We start from the raw sequence: 17,699 nt of genomic DNA, 5'->3' as shown, positions 1-17,699 counted from the left end.
CTCTTATGTACAGGAGCTCCCTGTGGTTCTTGCCCCTGACTTTTCATTAGAATCAACTGCAATATTTAAAGTGCCAATGTAGGGCCCTAATCTCCTAAATGCTGCACATCTAGATGTGTATAAGAGACAGGAGAACAGAGACTCCTGTATAAATGAAAAAAAAATTGGAGGGCTATATTCTAACTGTAAAATTGCCTAAAAGGAAGAAAATTCCACCCTTAGGTTAAGTCAAACACAAAGGTTGTCTGTTTCAGCCTGGGCTATGTCTGAAAAAAGTCAATAATGAAGAAATCGTTCCTGAAAATTTGTAACCATGGTCTTGTCCTCAGTTGAGCTGAGGATCATATTTACATTTCTTGCTTGTAGCAAGAACCATCAGGCAACTGATCTGGAAAAAGCTATCAAGGGATATGTCCAGCTTTTTCTTTACTTTTACAGAAAAACAGTGAAGAGCATAGAAGCTGGAGCCAAAAGAGTATGTGTCCTCTAACTCAGAAATTTCCTTTTCCTGATTATATATCAGCAATACTTTCAAATGGAGATTTTGCCTTAGAGGGAGGCATCTGTACTCCATAATTAAGAAGGAACATAATGTCTTTGGCTTAGGTATACTCCACAAAACAGGCCTTTCTAAAAACTGTAATGTCTTTGACTTTACATTTAATTCCACAGACTTTTAATAACCATTTATACAGTCCCTCTCTCTAGGACCTATTCATCTTGCAGCACAGAGAAAAGTCATGGGCAAACATAGATCGAAGCACGTAACACTCTTGTTTTAGATCATCAGTTCCTTCACCTGGCCCCTCACATAATATGATTTCAAGATCCTTTTCCATTCTGGCTCACAAAGTCAAGAAAAATTGGACAGATTTATGAGTAGCTGATGAAATTAAAGTTGTTGCAAAGTAAGTGCTCAGAGACCAAAGATGAAATGGAAGCCAAGCAAGTAAAGCAACCAGAGTCAGTTATGGAGAGCATCTTAAGTTCCCGTTTCTGGGAAGGAAGTATGGTACTATGAATCTGGAAGCACCAGAGGCACAAATAATGTAATGGAGAAGAACACACTTATATCACACACCTTCCGAAAAGAAGAGGGACAGGGAACCTGAGTTAGCTACAGGTGTGTCCCGCGGATGCCGCCACTGCCAAAAGAGTGATTCCCGTCAGGAGGAAGCTTTCCTGACACTTACTTGGCCAAACAATAACTCAAAACAAGTCTGAATTCCTGAATGTCAGTTGCTAAGATACACTATGTCTCTATGCACATGCGTGTGACTGAGGTCAGCTTTAGAAAATTCATGACATTCAGTGAATCCCCTAAGCAATTTGGGGTGTGCACTTATTCCGTGTATATAAGATTGAATACTTAGGTGAGATGATTTTTTCACTTTCAACAAATTATTTTCACATCAGGTGATAATTTAAACCTAGTTAACTATGTCACAAAACAAACCAAAAAACCAGGAATGTCTTAGAATTTCCGTATCTCAGTTGCCCTTCCTAAGCCCATTGGTAGTCCTAGAGCTGCTTCAGACTACTAACAAACAGAAAAATCTAGAGTTAGCTAGTAGTGAAATACATTTTCTATTTTAATTTATTAATAAAATGGCATTATTTCCATTGTTAGAAAAATCTGAAGAAAACCTGGAGGAAAGAGCACAAGACTCATGGGAAATAGGGCTGGCCTAACAGGAAGCTGAGTGTGGCCTCACCCCTTCTCAGGTTACATCTTTAAGTTCCCACTCCTTACCTGATGCTCAAGGCCCTACAAAAATCACCTGGCTCCACTATTTTGGGTCCATAATCCCTCATACAAACTAGTTGCTACTCCCAGGTCAGGTCTCTCCCCATCCACTGAGCACACCTGGGGAGTCTTGTCTCTACACCTTTGCTCTGAGTGAGCTCCTGGAAGACATGTTCTCTTCAATGCTGGACCTCCAGTTCCAAGTTGTTGAGCTACTGCAATCTTCCCAGCATGTGATGCTTTCGCTGGCCACCTTAGTCCCCAGTAGCTCTTCTTCCTGTAAACTCCCACAGCGCTTAATGCCAGGTTCCACTTGGCACTTACCTTTGTCCTGCTAATTCTGACATCTGATATGTTCAGATCCTATCGGCCCAACTAAACTGCCTGATCCCTGAAAGAAGAAACCAGATTCCTATCTTTCAATCTGTAATTCCCCAAGGGGCCTAGCATGGTTGTTTTGTATTTTGAACCTCAGTGCATGACTTTCTATTTATCCCTTTAAATTGAAGGACAAAAAGATAAAAGTAGAGGGGAAAAAAGAGAAAAGGATAAATTGTGTAGAGACCACTCTGCAATACCTTTAGGTATCTGGACTTTGAAATGATAGATTATGACCTCAAAAGAAAGCATCAAGATGGAACTTCCTCTTTTCTCTGAGAGGCATTCAAGCAGTGTTTCTGGTCCCTTGTTTTTTTGTTTTTGACAGGGATATACTTGTATACCATCAAACGTGGCCCAGAGCCTACACAGAATACCAGTTCACATGCCTTTTTCCTCTGCATTATCTCCACTAAGGTTACCTCAAAGCTCAGTCAGTACCAGAAGCAGCACAGTCACATTTTGCTATGGTCTGAATGTGCCCCCCAAAGTTCATATGCAACTTAATCACCAATGTGAGGATATTAAGAGGCGGGGCGTTTAAGGAGTGATTAAGTCATGAGCATGGAGCCCTCATGAATGGGATTAGGGCCCTTATAAAAGGGCTTGAGGGAGTGGGTCTGTTCCCTTCCCCCACTTTTGTCTTCTGTCATGTGAGGGCACAGTGTTCCTCCCCTCCAGAGGATGCAGCAACAAGGTGTCACCTTGAAAGCAGAGAGACCATGCCCTTCTAGAACCTGCCGGCACCTTGACCTGGGACTTCCCAGCCTCAAGAACTGTGAGAAATAAACTTCTATTGTTTATATATTACCCAGTCTGAGGCATTTTGTGATAGCATCACAAGTGAACTAAAACACACTTCCCATACACTAGCTCTAACCAACGGGGTACCAGCTTCAAAAGCAAGTCAGCTAGCTTTATCGCCACAGGAGCCACCCAAACAGGACTACATATACAAAGCAAATCATCTTGGTTTTGCCTAAAGTCACTGTTCATAATGGTTCTCAAATTTAGTTGCATATTAGAACCATCTGGAGGGCTTTTAAAAATCCTTATGCCGGCCGGGCGCAGTGGCTCAAGCCTGTAATCCCAGCACTTTGGGAGGCCGAGATGGGCGGATCACGAGGTCAGGAGATCGAGACCATCCTGGCTAACATGGTGAAACCCCGTCTCTACTAAAAACACAAAAAATGAGCCGGGTGTGATGGCGGGCGCCTATAGTCCCAGCTACTCGGGAGGCTGAGGCAGGAGAATGGCGTAAACCCGGGAGGCGGAGCTTGCAGTGAGCTGAGATCCGGCCACTGCACTCTAGCCTAGGTGACAGAGTGAGACTCCGTCTCAAAAAAAAAAAAAAAAAAAAATCCTTATGCCTAGCTGGACCATTTAATATGAATCGCTGGGAATAAATCTAGGTGTTAGAGTTTTTGAAAGTTTACCAGGTAATTTCAATAGACAGCCAAGTTTGAGAAGCAGTGGTTTAACCAGATCTATTAGCAATGGTCATTCCACAGTGGGTAATGTTAGAAAATACTGGCCCATTTGGAAATGAATAGTGACTATAGGCGGCAATAAAACTTATTTTTGATTACTCAGATGGCTGGATATCTAGTTTTCAGTTAAGACAATCTTTAGTGCTTCCATGTTTTTCTCTGTCCTGTAGACCCCATTATCATCTCTACCTAAAAGTAAACAAGAAGAGTCTAGAAATGACAACATTACATTTCTCTTATGTACAGGAGCTCCCTGTGGTTCTTGCCCCTGACTTTTCATTAGAATCAACTGCAATATTTAAAGTGCCAATGTAGGGCCCTAATCTCCGAAATGCTGGTTCAATTTGTGTACAGCTGTGATTCTTAACTCATCACCTGACAACCCTTTAGAAATACAAATTCTCAGGCTCTATCTCAGACCTACTGAATCAAAAATGTAGGTGTAGAAGGGTGTGGGAACAGAAATCTATGTTTTAATAAGCCCTCTGGAAAATGATGCTGCTGCTGAAGCTTGAAAACCACTGGTCTAGGCAGGGCAAAGCTTTCAGTGATTTCTTTGAAAAGTTTCACAGGTGTTTCTACTGCACACCCTAGGTGGAGGTTCCTGGGTTAAAGAGTACTAGCTTGGATAGTTGACGTTTCCTTTAATTTTGGTTTCCACGCTCTCCCAATTTCCAATCCTCCATGAGAAGCAGAATACCACTCACTGTGCTGAATATGAGAACTCTTGTATAATTCCCGTGTTGTGTTGAAAAATAATGGATTTGGTGGTGGTGTGTCCAAGCCATTTTAACAACTGAATTAGATCAGCAGTGAAACCCATCTAACTACTCACTCAAACATTTATCAGTAAAATTCCCTGTCCTCATTATCTCTACCCCCACCAAATAAATAGACTTTCCTCCAAAGTAAAATAGCCAGTTAACAGTGACTCTGTAGCCAAATATAACCATCTATTTTTTTATAGGATAAAAGAGACATGAATATAATGAGTATTTCTTTATTTTGAAATGAGCCTTTGGGTCAAAATTCCATACTTCAGTTCAGTGTTCATCTCATCCTTCAAAAAAAACTTAATAGTTTAAAAATCTCAAGGGATTTTATTTGTGCAATGATGACATTTAGAATTCTAAATTTTAGAGACTGCGTGAAAGTCTCTGGCAAGATATGTAATCAATGGAATCTTTATATGAACATCAATTCATACATTACATCAAAGAGGTTACTATGCACTGACTAATGCCTCAAAGAGTGGCAGACAGACTGGCTGTTGTCTTGTCCTGCATTTCACTGGACCTGGGGGTACAGGGGAAGGTATCACCTCCTGTGGAGTACCAAAAATACTTCATGAGAAAGGAAACAATCCTATGGCTCAGTTTATGTCTCTGAGAATCTCTGGTATGTTACTGGTGTGGTACAAAAGATCTAATAGCATTAGAAAAGAGGAGCAGCTGAGATTGCAAGCATGCCTCTCTTTATACATGCACCAAAATCAAAAGGGCTGTTCACTCACAGACAGCCCAGGGGATCCCAATCAGTCTACTGAGAGTTTACCTCGAGGGCAGTAGATGTCTGGAGCCCATCGGTTGCACTCATAATTGTCTGCTGCCTTTTCACAGGTGAAACATTTAAATCCACCAGGATATGGTGTGGCTAAAAAAAAAAGGATTAAGAGAAAAGATTAATTTTTAGACAAGGCACAGAATCCTGTGAAGTTTGATGTTTTCTTCATTTTAAAGAAAGGATTCTCAAGACAACTTAGCAGTTTCTTAAACATTCAACTACCATATGACCCAGCAACTTTACTCTTGGGCATTTATCCCTGAGAAATGAACATTTGTATTCATGCAAAAATCTGTACACAAATGTCAACAGCAACTTTATTTGTCATAGCCCAAAACTGGAAATATCCTCGATGTTCTTCAGTGGGTGAATGGCTAAACAAACTGTTGGACATCCATACTATGGAACATTAGTCAGCAATAAAAACGAATGAACTGTTACTACTTTCAACAACTTGGGTGAGTTTCCAGGAAATTATTTGGAGTGAATAAAGCCCATCCCAAAAGGTTATATATTGCATGATTCCATTTATATGACATTTTTGAAATGATTAGTGGTTGTCAGGGGTTAGGGATGGCAGAGATGGGAGTAGGTGTGGACAGGTGGGGAGAGAGGTGGGTTTGAGGCCAGCAGGAGGAACCCTTGTGCTACTGAAAGTCTTCAGTGTCTCGACTGTGGAGGATACACAAACCTACACGATAAAATTAGAACTAAACATACACACACAGAGTAAAATCGGGGAAATCAGAATGACATTGGTAGATTGACTGTATTGATATTAATATATTGGTTGTGATATTATGCTATAGTTTTTTTTTTTTTTCTTTTGGGTTTCACTCTCGTTGCCCAGGCTGGAGTGCAGTGGCATAATCTCGGCTCATGGCAACCTCCATCTCCCGGGTTCAAGCAATCCTCCTGCCTCAGCCTCCCAAGTAGCTGGGATTACAGGCATGTGCCACCATACCCGGCTAATTTTGTATTTTTAGTAGAGACGGAGTTTTACCATGTTGGCCAGGCTGGTCTTGAACTCCTGACTTCAGGTGATCCACCCGCCTCGGCCTCCAAAAGTGCTGGGATTACAGGTATGAATCACCACACCCGGCCTATGCTACAGTTTTTCAAAATGTCCCCACTGGGACAAACTGTATAAGGAGTACATGGGATCTCACTGTATTATTTCTCGAACTCCTGGCCTCAAGGGATTTTCCAGCCTCGGCCTCCCAAACTGCTGGCATTACACGCATGAACTACCACACTCAGCATCACTGTACTATGTCCTAAAATTGCATATGACTGTAAAATTATCTCAATAAAAATTTTAATTAAAAAGGCATTCTCTGGATTTCTAATAACTTACTCATGTCAACTTATACACAGATGTCAACATGCAAATAAAAATATTGGGTTGAATCATCACGAAATTTCCTGATGTTTGAGCATTTCAATCTACAAAAGTGGCAATTTCTCTGGCACACTGTAAAATTTTTATCTGGTCAGACGTGATGTCGTTATGAATCCCTGGAGATGGTGATCCTTAGCTAAGAGAAGAGTCTTCATTGCTCAAATATATGCTGCCCATGCAGAGGTGACCCTCTTCAGGTGTGTTTTGGACCCATGTCCATAGAAGCCGGATGCTGAGGGGACGTGAGGATGAGGCACCAGAGGCTACCAGCTCTAGCCTGAGGACTAGGCCATTCCAGGAAACCCCACTTAACTCTTCCCACCACTCCCACTGGTGAGTTTCTTCTTCCTGCCTTCAGAAGGAACCATCCTCCAAGGGCTTTTATTCTTTACCTATAAGCTCAGGTGGGGAGGGGTCACATGAGATTCGAGTTCTGGAGATTGTCAGGGGCACCCAGGACCTTCCCTCCACAAAAAGATGAGGATCACCGAAGAATGTCAGGCCCAGCTGTTCTTTGTCCTTACCACTGATGTGCATTTAATTGCTTCTTAGCTCTAATCATTTGCTTGCTTCACTACTTAGAGTTTTGCCTTTCATAAACAAAACTTGTGTTGTTTAATTTGTGAAATTACCTGGCCTATTTGAAAGCTGCAAACACGCAAACACTTCATCTGCAGGAGCCAACTGTTCTCCCTCGCAGATGGCTGAGCCTGCATATCCCACTGGCGGAAATAATCATCTCAGGGTAAATTGCTCTGCCCACATGGAACCAATTAGATATGTTATCAAAAATAAATGAAGGAGAAGGCAGCAGCTTAAGGCCAGAACGATGGACCAGATATCACTTTGATTTTCACCTTGCCAAGAATAGCTGCCCATCTATGCACATGCTTGCATTACTTCACAGACCTGACTGTGACAATATCAAATAATGTATCATAATCAAAAGTCATAAGCAGTCTAAAAAAGACAAGTAATCAGAACTTTTTATGGGCCCATTTGCATGCTCTAAGTCTCTCACATAGTAACTCAAATTCGTAAACAGAATGACAGAAAAAGTGCATAGATCATTTTACAAAATGATGGAAAGCAGCTTAGACACAGCCATCCAACCACTCCATTTTCATGAGGAAATTTTAATAGGGGGAAAATGTTATATAATTGTGATAAAGAGAAGTATTTTGTAAACTATAAACAAATACTTTTTATATCTTCACATTACCCACCTATAGAAAAATGGATTACACTTGAATTGAAAGGTTCTATTTAGCTAAGGACAGGTATACCTTGTTGTATCACAATTCATTTTAGCACACTTTGCAGATACTGTATTTTTACTGAAGTTTTGTGGCAACCCGCATTAAGCAAGTCTATCGGTGTCATTTTCCAATTGCATGTGCTCACTTCATGTCTGTGTCACATTTCGGGAATGCTTGAAATATGCCAAACTTTTTCATTACTTTTGTGTCTGTATGGTGACTTGTGATCAGTAATCTCTGAAATACTATTATAATTGTTTGGGGGCACCACAAACTGCACCCACATAAAATGGTGAACTGAATAAATGTGTATGTTTTGACTGCTCCATCAACCTGCTATTCTTCCATCTCCCTCTCTCCCTCTTTCCCTGCCCCAGACCTCCATACATCCTGAGATACAACAATACTGAAATTAGGCCAGTTAGTAACCCTACAAATGCCTCTAAGTGTTCAGGTGAAAGGAAGAGTAATACAATTTTCACTTTAAATCAAAACCTAGATATGATTAAGATTGGTGAGGAAGGCATGTTGAAAGCTGAGATAGGCTGGAAGCTAGGCCTCTTGTACCAGTTAGCCAAGTTGTAAATGTAAAGGAAGGTTCTTGAAGGAAGTTTAAAATGCTACTTTAATGAATACATGAATGTTAAGAATGTAGAACAGGCTTTTTGCTGATACAGAGAAAGTTTGAGTGGTCTGGATAGAAGATCATACCAGCCACAGCATTCCCTTAAACCAAGGCCTAATCCAAGGCAAGGTCCTAACTGTCATTAGTTCTATAAAGGCTCAGAGACATGAAGAAGGTGCAGAAGAAAAGTCTGCAGCTAGCAGAGAATGGTTCATATAGTTTAAGGAAAAAATCTATTTCCATAACATAAAATCATAAGGTAACATGGAAAGTGCTAATGAAGAAGTTGCAGCAAGTTATCCAGAAAATCTAGTTAAGATCATTGAAGATGATGGCACTGAAAAGATTTTCAGTGTAGACAAAACAGCCTTATATTGGAAGAAGATACCTAGGACTTTCATAGCTAGAGAGGAAAACTCAATGCCTGGCTTCAAAGGACAGGCTGATTCTTTTGTTAGATGTTAATACAGCTGGTGACTTTTAAAATGAAGCCAATGCTAATTTATCATTCTTAAAATCCTTGAGACTTTAAGAATTATGTGAAATCTACTCTATCTGTGCACTATAAATGGAACAACAAAGCCTGGATGACAGCACATTTATTTACAGAATGGTCCACTGAATATTGTAAGCCCACTGTTGAGATCTACTGCTCAGAAAAAAATATTTCTTTCAAAATACTACTGCTTATTGGCAATACACCTGGTCACTCAAGCGCTCTGACGGAGATCTACCAGGAAATGAATGCTGTTTTCATGCCTGTGAACCCAACATCCCTTCTGTAGCTGATGAATCAAGAAGTCGTTTTGAGTTTCAAGTTTTATTATTTAAGAAATATATTTGTAAGCCTATAGCTGCCATAGATCATGATTCCGCTGATGAATCTGAGCAAAGTAAATTTAAAAACCTTATAGAAAGGATTAATCATCTAGGTACCATTAAGAACATTTGTGATTCACAGGAGGTCAAAATATCAACATTAACAGCAGTTTGGAAATACGTGATTCCAACCATCACAGATGACTTAGATTTCAGTAGAGAAAGTAACTGCAGATGTGGTGCACACAGCAAGAGAACTAGAATTAGAAGTGGAGCCTGAAAAAGCGACTGAATTGCTGCAATCTTATGATAGAAGTTAAATGAATGAGGAGTTGGCTTCTTATGAATGAGCAAAAAAAGCAGTTTCTTGAGATGGAATCTACTCCTGGTGAAGATGCTGTGAACATTGTTGAAATGACAAAAAAGGATTTAGAACATCATAGAATTGTTGATAAAGCAGTGGCAGGGTTTTGATAGGATTAATTCCAATTTTGAAAGAAGTTCTGCTGTGAGTAGAATGCTGTCAAACAGCATCACATGCTACTGAGAAATCTTTTGTGAAGGGCAGAATAAGCTGATATGGTAAACTTCGTTGTTGTCTTATTTTTAAAAATTGCCACAGCTACCCCAGCCTTCAGCAACCACCACCCTGATCATTCAACAGCCATCAATATCAAGGCAAGATACTCTACCAGCAAAAGGCTCAGATGATCCTTAGCATTTTTAGCAATAAAGTCTTTTTAAATTAAGATACATACATTGTTAGCGGAACATGGTGGCCAACAATGCAATCTCAGCACTTTGGGAGGCCGAGTCAGGTGGATAGCTTGAGCTCACAAGTTTGAGACCAGTCTGAGCAACACGGAGAAATCCTGTCTCTACTAAAAATACAAAAATTAGCCAGGCGTGGTGGTGAACACCTGTGGTCCCAGCTACTCAGGAGGCTGAGGTGGGAGGCTCGCTTGAGCCCAGGTGGCAGTGGTTGCAGTAAACCGAGATTGCACCACTGCACTCCAACCTGGGCCACAGAACCAAACCCTGCCTCAAAAAAAAAAAAAAAAAAAAAAAAGATATTCTGGTTGTTTTTCTGACATAATGCTATTCCACACTTAATAGACTGTGGTATAATGTAAATGTAACTTTTATATGCACAAGGAGACCAAAAAATCTGCATAACTTGCTTTATTGTGGTTGTTTTGTTGTGGTGGTGTGGAACTGATCCTGCAATAATCTCTAAGGTATTCCTGTACATGTCTGAAGAATTAAAATATCAAAAACAAAACAGGTTCTCAAACGCCAAAGTCATGCAATACTCTTGCAGATATTTTAACTAATCATATAAAATATTTTAGGAAATTGTCCTGATTGGATACATTAAAAAACAGTTTCCCTATCAAGTTTAAAATACTCAATACATAAACAACTTTCAAAGATTGGACTTTAACATAGCTTGTAAAATTTGAAGTGGAATGATCAAAGTAGACATTTTGAAAAAAAAAGATATAAAGCATTTGTCAAAGAACAGCATTTCTCAAAAAAATGATCATCATATTCACCAAGGTTTATGGCTGCAAGCTACCCGTACCACTTCAGTTTGCATGATTAATTCACTGGGGCATCAAATTTTATCTGTTCTGTCACTGCAACCAGTAAAATTTTTGGATGGAATATTGAATTAGTTATTCCTGGAAACTTTCCCATCAAAGAGATAAATTAAGAATTCTGAATGAAGACTGACAATCCAACTACTCCAAGAACAAACTTATTGAGACCCTCACCCTAGTAAGTTGTAGTGTTCCCAAATTTGAATTACTTAATAGACTTTTCAAAATGATCTTTTGTGAGACAAGTGACATACTAAATCAAACACTTATTTCTTACATAAACAGGCCTGGATTCTGAAATTAACCCAAAGTATATTGAAATTTAAACAGGAATAGGGACTATAATACTATGGCAGCAAAATGAAGCTTTGCTTAATTTCATTTATCTCTGAGTTTATCAGCATGTATCACTGACAGTTAACCAAATTATCTCATTTTGGGTGAATTTTCTTTTAGAATCTACAGTTCCATTATCTGTGCACAGTCTCAATGGTTAGAGTTTAATATTTGCTTGTAGGAACTTTTATTGACATCTTGGCAGGTAATACCAATTAGTGAATAATCACACCCTGATTAATGACAAATCTCTGCAAACATACTGCTTTAAGTGGATAATTAAGGTATAATACCAAGTAAATGGTTAAATTCTTCCCTCTTGGGATATTTTGCCAAAAATGAGGTCTACAGATGAACAACTATCACTATCTCCAGTGACTTGCTAACTGACACTGCATCTGATAAAGAGGTTTTTTTTTTTTTAAAAAAAGGACGGAAAGAGGTTCCTAAGAGATGTGCTATTTGCTTCTTTGTTACTTCAAAGCATTGCAGAGCAAGCGGAGTTTCAAATTGTTGTGGCCCCAGCTGTGAATGAATCTAATTTGGCTCTTGATCACAGAGTTAATAAGCTCAGTACCCTGTATTTCAGGGCATAAGTCCTTGGTCCCTTAAGGGAAGGTGATTGTAAAGAAAAAAAGAAACGCCAAAGTGCCCAGTTACTTCCTGTAAAATAATCTGTCCATTAACTCTCATGGTCAGCCATAGTTCAACCGACCATAATTCATTTGTACGGTATCAGAAAAGATTTAGTCTTTGTTTCCACCTCTTGGAACTTCTGCCTAGACAAAGGCCTTCAGTTACCAAAACCGTGGTGAGAATAGACTTTTGTTTTGAAAGGTACGCTGATGTGTAACGCATCCAAACATTTTTTGATTCTTACCAAATTAACTTCCATTGTTTCCGAAAACTGGATGCAAATATAAAAATTCTAGAAATCTAATAAATGTTTTTTCTCAGTCCACTTGGCAACAAAATATTGTGAGTACAATTTTAACAGGGACATATTTCTAACAGAAAAAAATACATTATCTGGTACCTTCCCACAAAGTCCTCTTATTCTCCAAGATTTACGTAATATAGTCTGAACAAACTTATCTGGCTCTCTACGTGGGCACAAACAAGCCCCCACAGGAATACAGCTCTTTGGTGCACATGATTAAGGAAAGATTCAAAACATGCAACCAGAGGAAAATTGGATATTCTTAGGAAAGGTTTCCTTCTATTCAAAGGAAAGAAACAGAGGCCAAGAATAGGTTGCAGCCACTTAGTATATTAAATTCTGCTATCTCTTATGATGTCTGACTACCAAATAAGCAGCTCCATTTCTCTTAATACTAACTCTTGTTTTGAAAGTTTTTATTTGATTTGGTATTTTAATCATAGGCTGGGAAGAAATTCATTTTTCACATAAAAACAAGCAAAGAAAAAAACAACAACAAATGACACAAGGATTATAGAAAAGAACATTATTGACGACACTGCTTCAGATTTGAAAGCCATGAAGTTTCTTTCTTTTAAATGTTCAGAAACTTCAAAGATTAGGAAACCAGAGAGCAAAAAAGATTAGTCATGGGAGGCTGAATTTTCCCAGCCTGGGTTCCAATCTCTCCCCAGTTATCGTCAGTGATGGCTGTTCTGGGCATTGGAATGAGGAGAAAATAGCTTCTGCTTGTCTGGTACAGAAAATGTGTGTGTGTTCTCATGCCTCCAGCATCACTACATTCCTCCTTCAGCAGGTTCTGAGCTTCATGTTACATATTGTAACATTAATGAAATGTGGCTCACTCACAAAAGAACCCTGTTTGTGCCTTCATCTACAAAGTGAGGTGACTACATAAATAATTCAAAACCAAACTAATCCCAGACTTCCCTCATATATTTTTTACCATCTACGTTCAACAGATACCTGCTTATTTGTAGAGACTACATCTTACTACGGTCTATTGCTCAAGGACAGAGAACCATGCCATTTAAAAAATCAAAGTGTGAAAACACACACACCACAAACTTGTAAAATAGTTCAAAGAAATTAGAAGTTAACGCTGATTTAAAAGTGGACAGAACAGGCCGGGCATGATGGCTCACACCTGTAATCCCAGCACTTTGGGAGGCCGAGATGGGAGGATCATGAGGTCAGGAGATCGAGACCATCCTGGTTAACACGGTGAAACCCGTCTCTACTAAAAAAAAAAAAAAAAAAAGAATTAGCCGGGTGTGGTTGTGGTTGCCTATAGTCCCAGCTACTCGGGAGGCTGAGGCAGGAGAATGGCGTGAACCCAGGAGGCGGAGCTTGCAGTGAGCCGAGATCGCACCACTGCACTCCAATCCGGACGACAGAGTGAGACTCTGTCTCAAAAAATAAAACTAAAAATAAAAATAAATTGACAGAATAAACAAAGTTCTGGCCAAGTAGGAGCCATTCATAGTAACTTCACTCTAACAAGAATTTATACAGTATTCCCATCATAAGTTATGGAGGGAGACTCTAACGAGAACTTGGACCCTGATCTGCTGGTGAATCATCTACTTATAATCTCCCTTAGGAAGAACTTCTGTCCTTCTCCATATCTCAAAATCATATCAGAAAACCTCACCAATTCTTTTTCTTTTACTTTTATTTGTATTTGTTTTATGCTGCATTTATTCCTATGCCATATGTTTTTCTTTCTTCAGTTTCTTTCGGGATGTCTTTTTCTTCTCTGCAACCTCCTCTTCTGGTTTAGGAACAATTTGATTCTTTTCAGTAAGGGTCACCTCGATGTGACAGGGGGAGCTCATGAACGGCTCTTTAAGTAAGTTCAGCCATGCATCTTGGATCCCTTGCTCACCTGGATAGGCTCAATGACCAGGAAATCTACATCTAAACCCTTAAGTACAGCATGACTCTCTGTGTTTTTAAGCATGGGCGGCAAAAAATTAGCACTCTTTTCAGGCCACTGATCCTATGTTCAGCCTCACTGTTTGGCCTGGGCCCACCTACCAACTCCACCATTGTAATGTTAGAATGGTAGACATTAGTTTTGTAAAATGACATCTTTCAGACAACTTAGTGGCTTTTTGTACAGGCATACACTTGATGGCCTGGGCACTTTCACAGGCGTTCTTAAAGTGAACATGAAGATCTGAACCCTGATTTGCATGATTTGGTTTTCCAGGTCAAGTTTATAGTGAACTATTTTTACAGATCACCTCAGGCCAGTGAGGGGAAGAGAAAGCCCTATTAATTCTTTACATATGGCGAGTTTCTTCTAATCAGGCCATGGCTTTATTTAATTAACATTGGTCATATGAGCAGAACTTTTCCATCAATTTTTCAAGAGCAGAAGTGATTTCCCTCGGCTTGCAAGACTCAGCCTTCAAGACCTCCTTTTGAAATTGACTTTCCAAATAGTGGCCCACCACACAGGGCACTGACCCACTACACTACTGAGGCAGAAGTGGTGTGTGTGTTGTTAAATCCAATCACCTTAATTCTCCTTCCCACTCTGTGTGTACAATCACAGCCTCCGTGTAGGTCCAGTGTGGACCTTTTCTGCAGCCCAGTTACTACTGAGTCTGTCACTGAAGTTGAGAAAGAATCACACAGAAGTTGAAAACTCTGGCAATCAACCCTAAGAGACAGAAACCTAGGTTTTTGATTCACCAAGTCTAATAAAGTAGCATGCCTGTTTGGAGAAAAGAGCAAAATGCAATCTAGAAAACAGAACAAATATGAAAGCACCTTCTCTTCATGCATATTATTAAAATAAAAAGCCCCACGAAACAAGCAGTCATATAAGTCTTCCATATGATTAACCAGTGGGCACCAGACTATACTGGTAAGAGGGTACAGAGACAATAGAAATCTAAAGAAATTATTTGCTGTGTATTAAAAGTGTATGGGAGTTATACAACACTGGAGCAGTATATTCTCAGCACCCCCAGTTTACTAAGCCAATGATAATAAAAGCAACAATGTAAACAACCATTTGATTGCTGGTGTGGTATAGGCCTAGTGATTTACAGATATTATTTCTGTTCCATAAAATAATGCTACGGAGTATGTACTATATTACTTTATCACTTTAGAAAAGACAAAATTAACACAAAGAACTCTCCTAACATTGATTGAGCATTTCCTATGTCTCACACTCAGTGCTAAGTGCTTCATACACGTTTTAAATTTAATCTTCACAATGACAGGGAATTTATTTTAAGTCAAAAGGCCACAAAGTAGCCAAGCTAGTTGCTGACCCTAGTGGGTGGACTCCAAGCCCCAGGGCATTCTGCATACCACCTCTCAGCTAACTCAGAACATGCAGACATTAAATATTCCAACCACGTGGATTGAAGGAGTCCACATGGCTGCCTTCACTTTGTAGACTATGCGATCCTCAAAAGCAAGGACTGTGTTTGATTTGCCTTTATGCTTTCAAGCCTATCACAATCCTTGACACACAGTGGACACTGAAACTATATGTGTTGAGCAGAGCATTTCAAAAGAGTCATACACCTTGGGGCAAAAGCTGAAGGTCAGAATACACACAATACAACCAGCTCTCACCTCAACAGGGGCAATAGAGAAGACGATTCATACAAACAGACACAATAAATACAAAGATAGAGAACGAAAGAGGAAGTCAAACTGCTGTGTTTCCTAAAGTGTGATCCTTAGAATATCTGCAGCAGAAATACTCGAAGTTCTTGCTGAAAGCAAAAATCCACAGGTACAGCCTGAGATACATGCAAATCAGAAACTCTGGGGCAGGGATCCGGGCATCTATGTTATTATGCATTCCCTAGATAATTCTTAAATATAGGAAACCAAAAGGAGGCAGAGGGCATTGGAAGTTGTGGGAGGAAATTACGCTGAAATTGAGAATTAGATGCACAGGGAGGAAGACCAGCTATTATCTCACCTATAAAGGATTGATCTTTTACAAACAATCCTCCTTCTGGGATATGGTGGTTCACTTTAACAGCCGACTTAGGACCGGCATGAGTACAAGGGGAAGAGTGTTCAGAATCAGAGTGATTGTGTAGGGAACAGAGAAAACAAGCCCAATAATTTGCCTTAACACCACCAAAAATCTTCTTGTGAAAAGGTGAGGGTAAAGCATAAAACATCTTTTGTAAATTGCCGCGCCCCCCTAATTAAATCACCAGAGGTTTTCACTATACTGAAGGATGCCTTCTCCTGACTGGTTTTGGAACCACTTCTTAATTGAGATAAAGTGATATTTCTGCAGCAAAGAGAACAGTCTTACTTGAAGGGTGGAGGTAGATAATGTCTTTCACTGTGAAGTCTCGGGACTGAGCAGCTTTCAGACAATCCGCCAGCAGGCTCAAGAGCAGGAGCCAGGCCAGAGCAGGGCCAGGTTCCATGGCAGACCGAAGCGTCACTCATACAGAGAGCCTGGGAGCGGGCACTCAGGATGACAGCAGAGAACTTGCACCTGAAAAATGAAGAATCATCTCAGTGATCAACTGCAGAAAGCCACAGGAGGCTTGGCTGAGCTCCCGTGCTGGTAAGATGGGATGGAGGGGAACAGGGCATAAGGAAGTGGGTAGACATGGAGAGAAACTTTATCAACAGTAATTTTAGAGATCTTAGAACATTCCAGCCCAGAGGCAGTCTTAATCAGGTTGCTAAGGCTCAATTGGTAGCCATCCCCTCTTACATCCAGCAGAGACTGTATCAAGACAGACTGAATTTTAATGAAATCCAGCTACTTTTTGCCAGGAGGCCACGGGATGGCTGTCAGAGTACGATAAAGAAGTCAGAAGCAAAAGCTCAGAAGCATTTTCTTGAGAATGGTGCAGGTCAGATAGGGAGTGCAACTGTACTGGGCCACGGTGTCCATGCAAACCTGTACAGGGCAGACTTTCAGATTTGGGAAAACAAACAAATACAGGAAAGCTGGTCTCTCCAAAATTAAAAAGTGCCTCCGTAATACAAAATCTCCTTAATGTAACTAATATTTGTTGGCCAGGTACTACTGAAGTCCTTTATGTATATCCATTTATTCTCCCAGCAACCCTATGAGGTAGGCACAATTATTAACCCATTTTGGGTAAACTGGGGCTCAGCAAATAAATAGCAGATCTGACTCCAACCCAGGCAATGTGGCTTTGGAGTCTGCATTTTTAAACACTAGGCAATTCTGTGTTCTCAAGACTGACTTAAGGGGTATTTAAAAAAACTGATTCGATGGGCGTGGTGGCTCACGCCTGTAATCCCAGCACTTTGGGAGGCCAAGGCGGGTGGATTGCCTGAGGTTGGGAGTTTGAGACCAGCCTGGCCAACAAAGTGAAACCCAGTCTCTACGAAAAAAACAAAAAATAAGCTGGATGTGGTGGTGGGCACCTGTAATCCCAGCTACTCGGGAGGGTGAGGCAGGAGAATCACTTAAACCTGGGAGGCGGAGGTTGCAGTGAGCTGAGTTTGCACTGTTGCTTTGCACTCCAGCCTGGTCAACAAGAGTGAAACTCCATCT

General features: G+C 40.2%; 1 protein-coding gene across 1 annotated transcript in view; it reads right to left on the bottom strand.

The window, feature by feature from the left end:
* LYPD6 (LY6/PLAUR domain containing 6) overlaps positions 1 to 16,661 on the bottom strand; it is a 39,100-nt gene extending 22,439 nt beyond the window's left edge. The window contains exons 1-2 of the mRNA XM_011971467.1: positions 16,470 to 16,661; positions 5,170 to 5,268 (exon numbers count right to left, since the gene is read on the bottom strand). Coding sequence (XP_011826857.1) covers positions 5,170 to 5,268; positions 16,470 to 16,587 — 217 coding nt within the window. The 5' untranslated portion in view covers positions 16,588 to 16,661. The remainder of the gene's footprint in view (positions 1 to 5,169; positions 5,269 to 16,469) is intronic.
* Positions 16,662 to 17,699: the final 1,038 nt, after the last annotated feature.

The sequence above is a fragment of the Mandrillus leucophaeus genome, unplaced genomic scaffold (genome assembly GCF_000951045.1).
Source record: "Mandrillus leucophaeus isolate KB7577 unplaced genomic scaffold, Mleu.le_1.0 Scaffold1225, whole genome shotgun sequence".
NCBI lineage: Eukaryota > Metazoa > Chordata > Mammalia > Primates > Cercopithecidae > Mandrillus > Mandrillus leucophaeus.
Note: the sequence above shows the minus strand (reverse complement) of the source record. Positions and strands in the feature narration are given on the sequence as shown.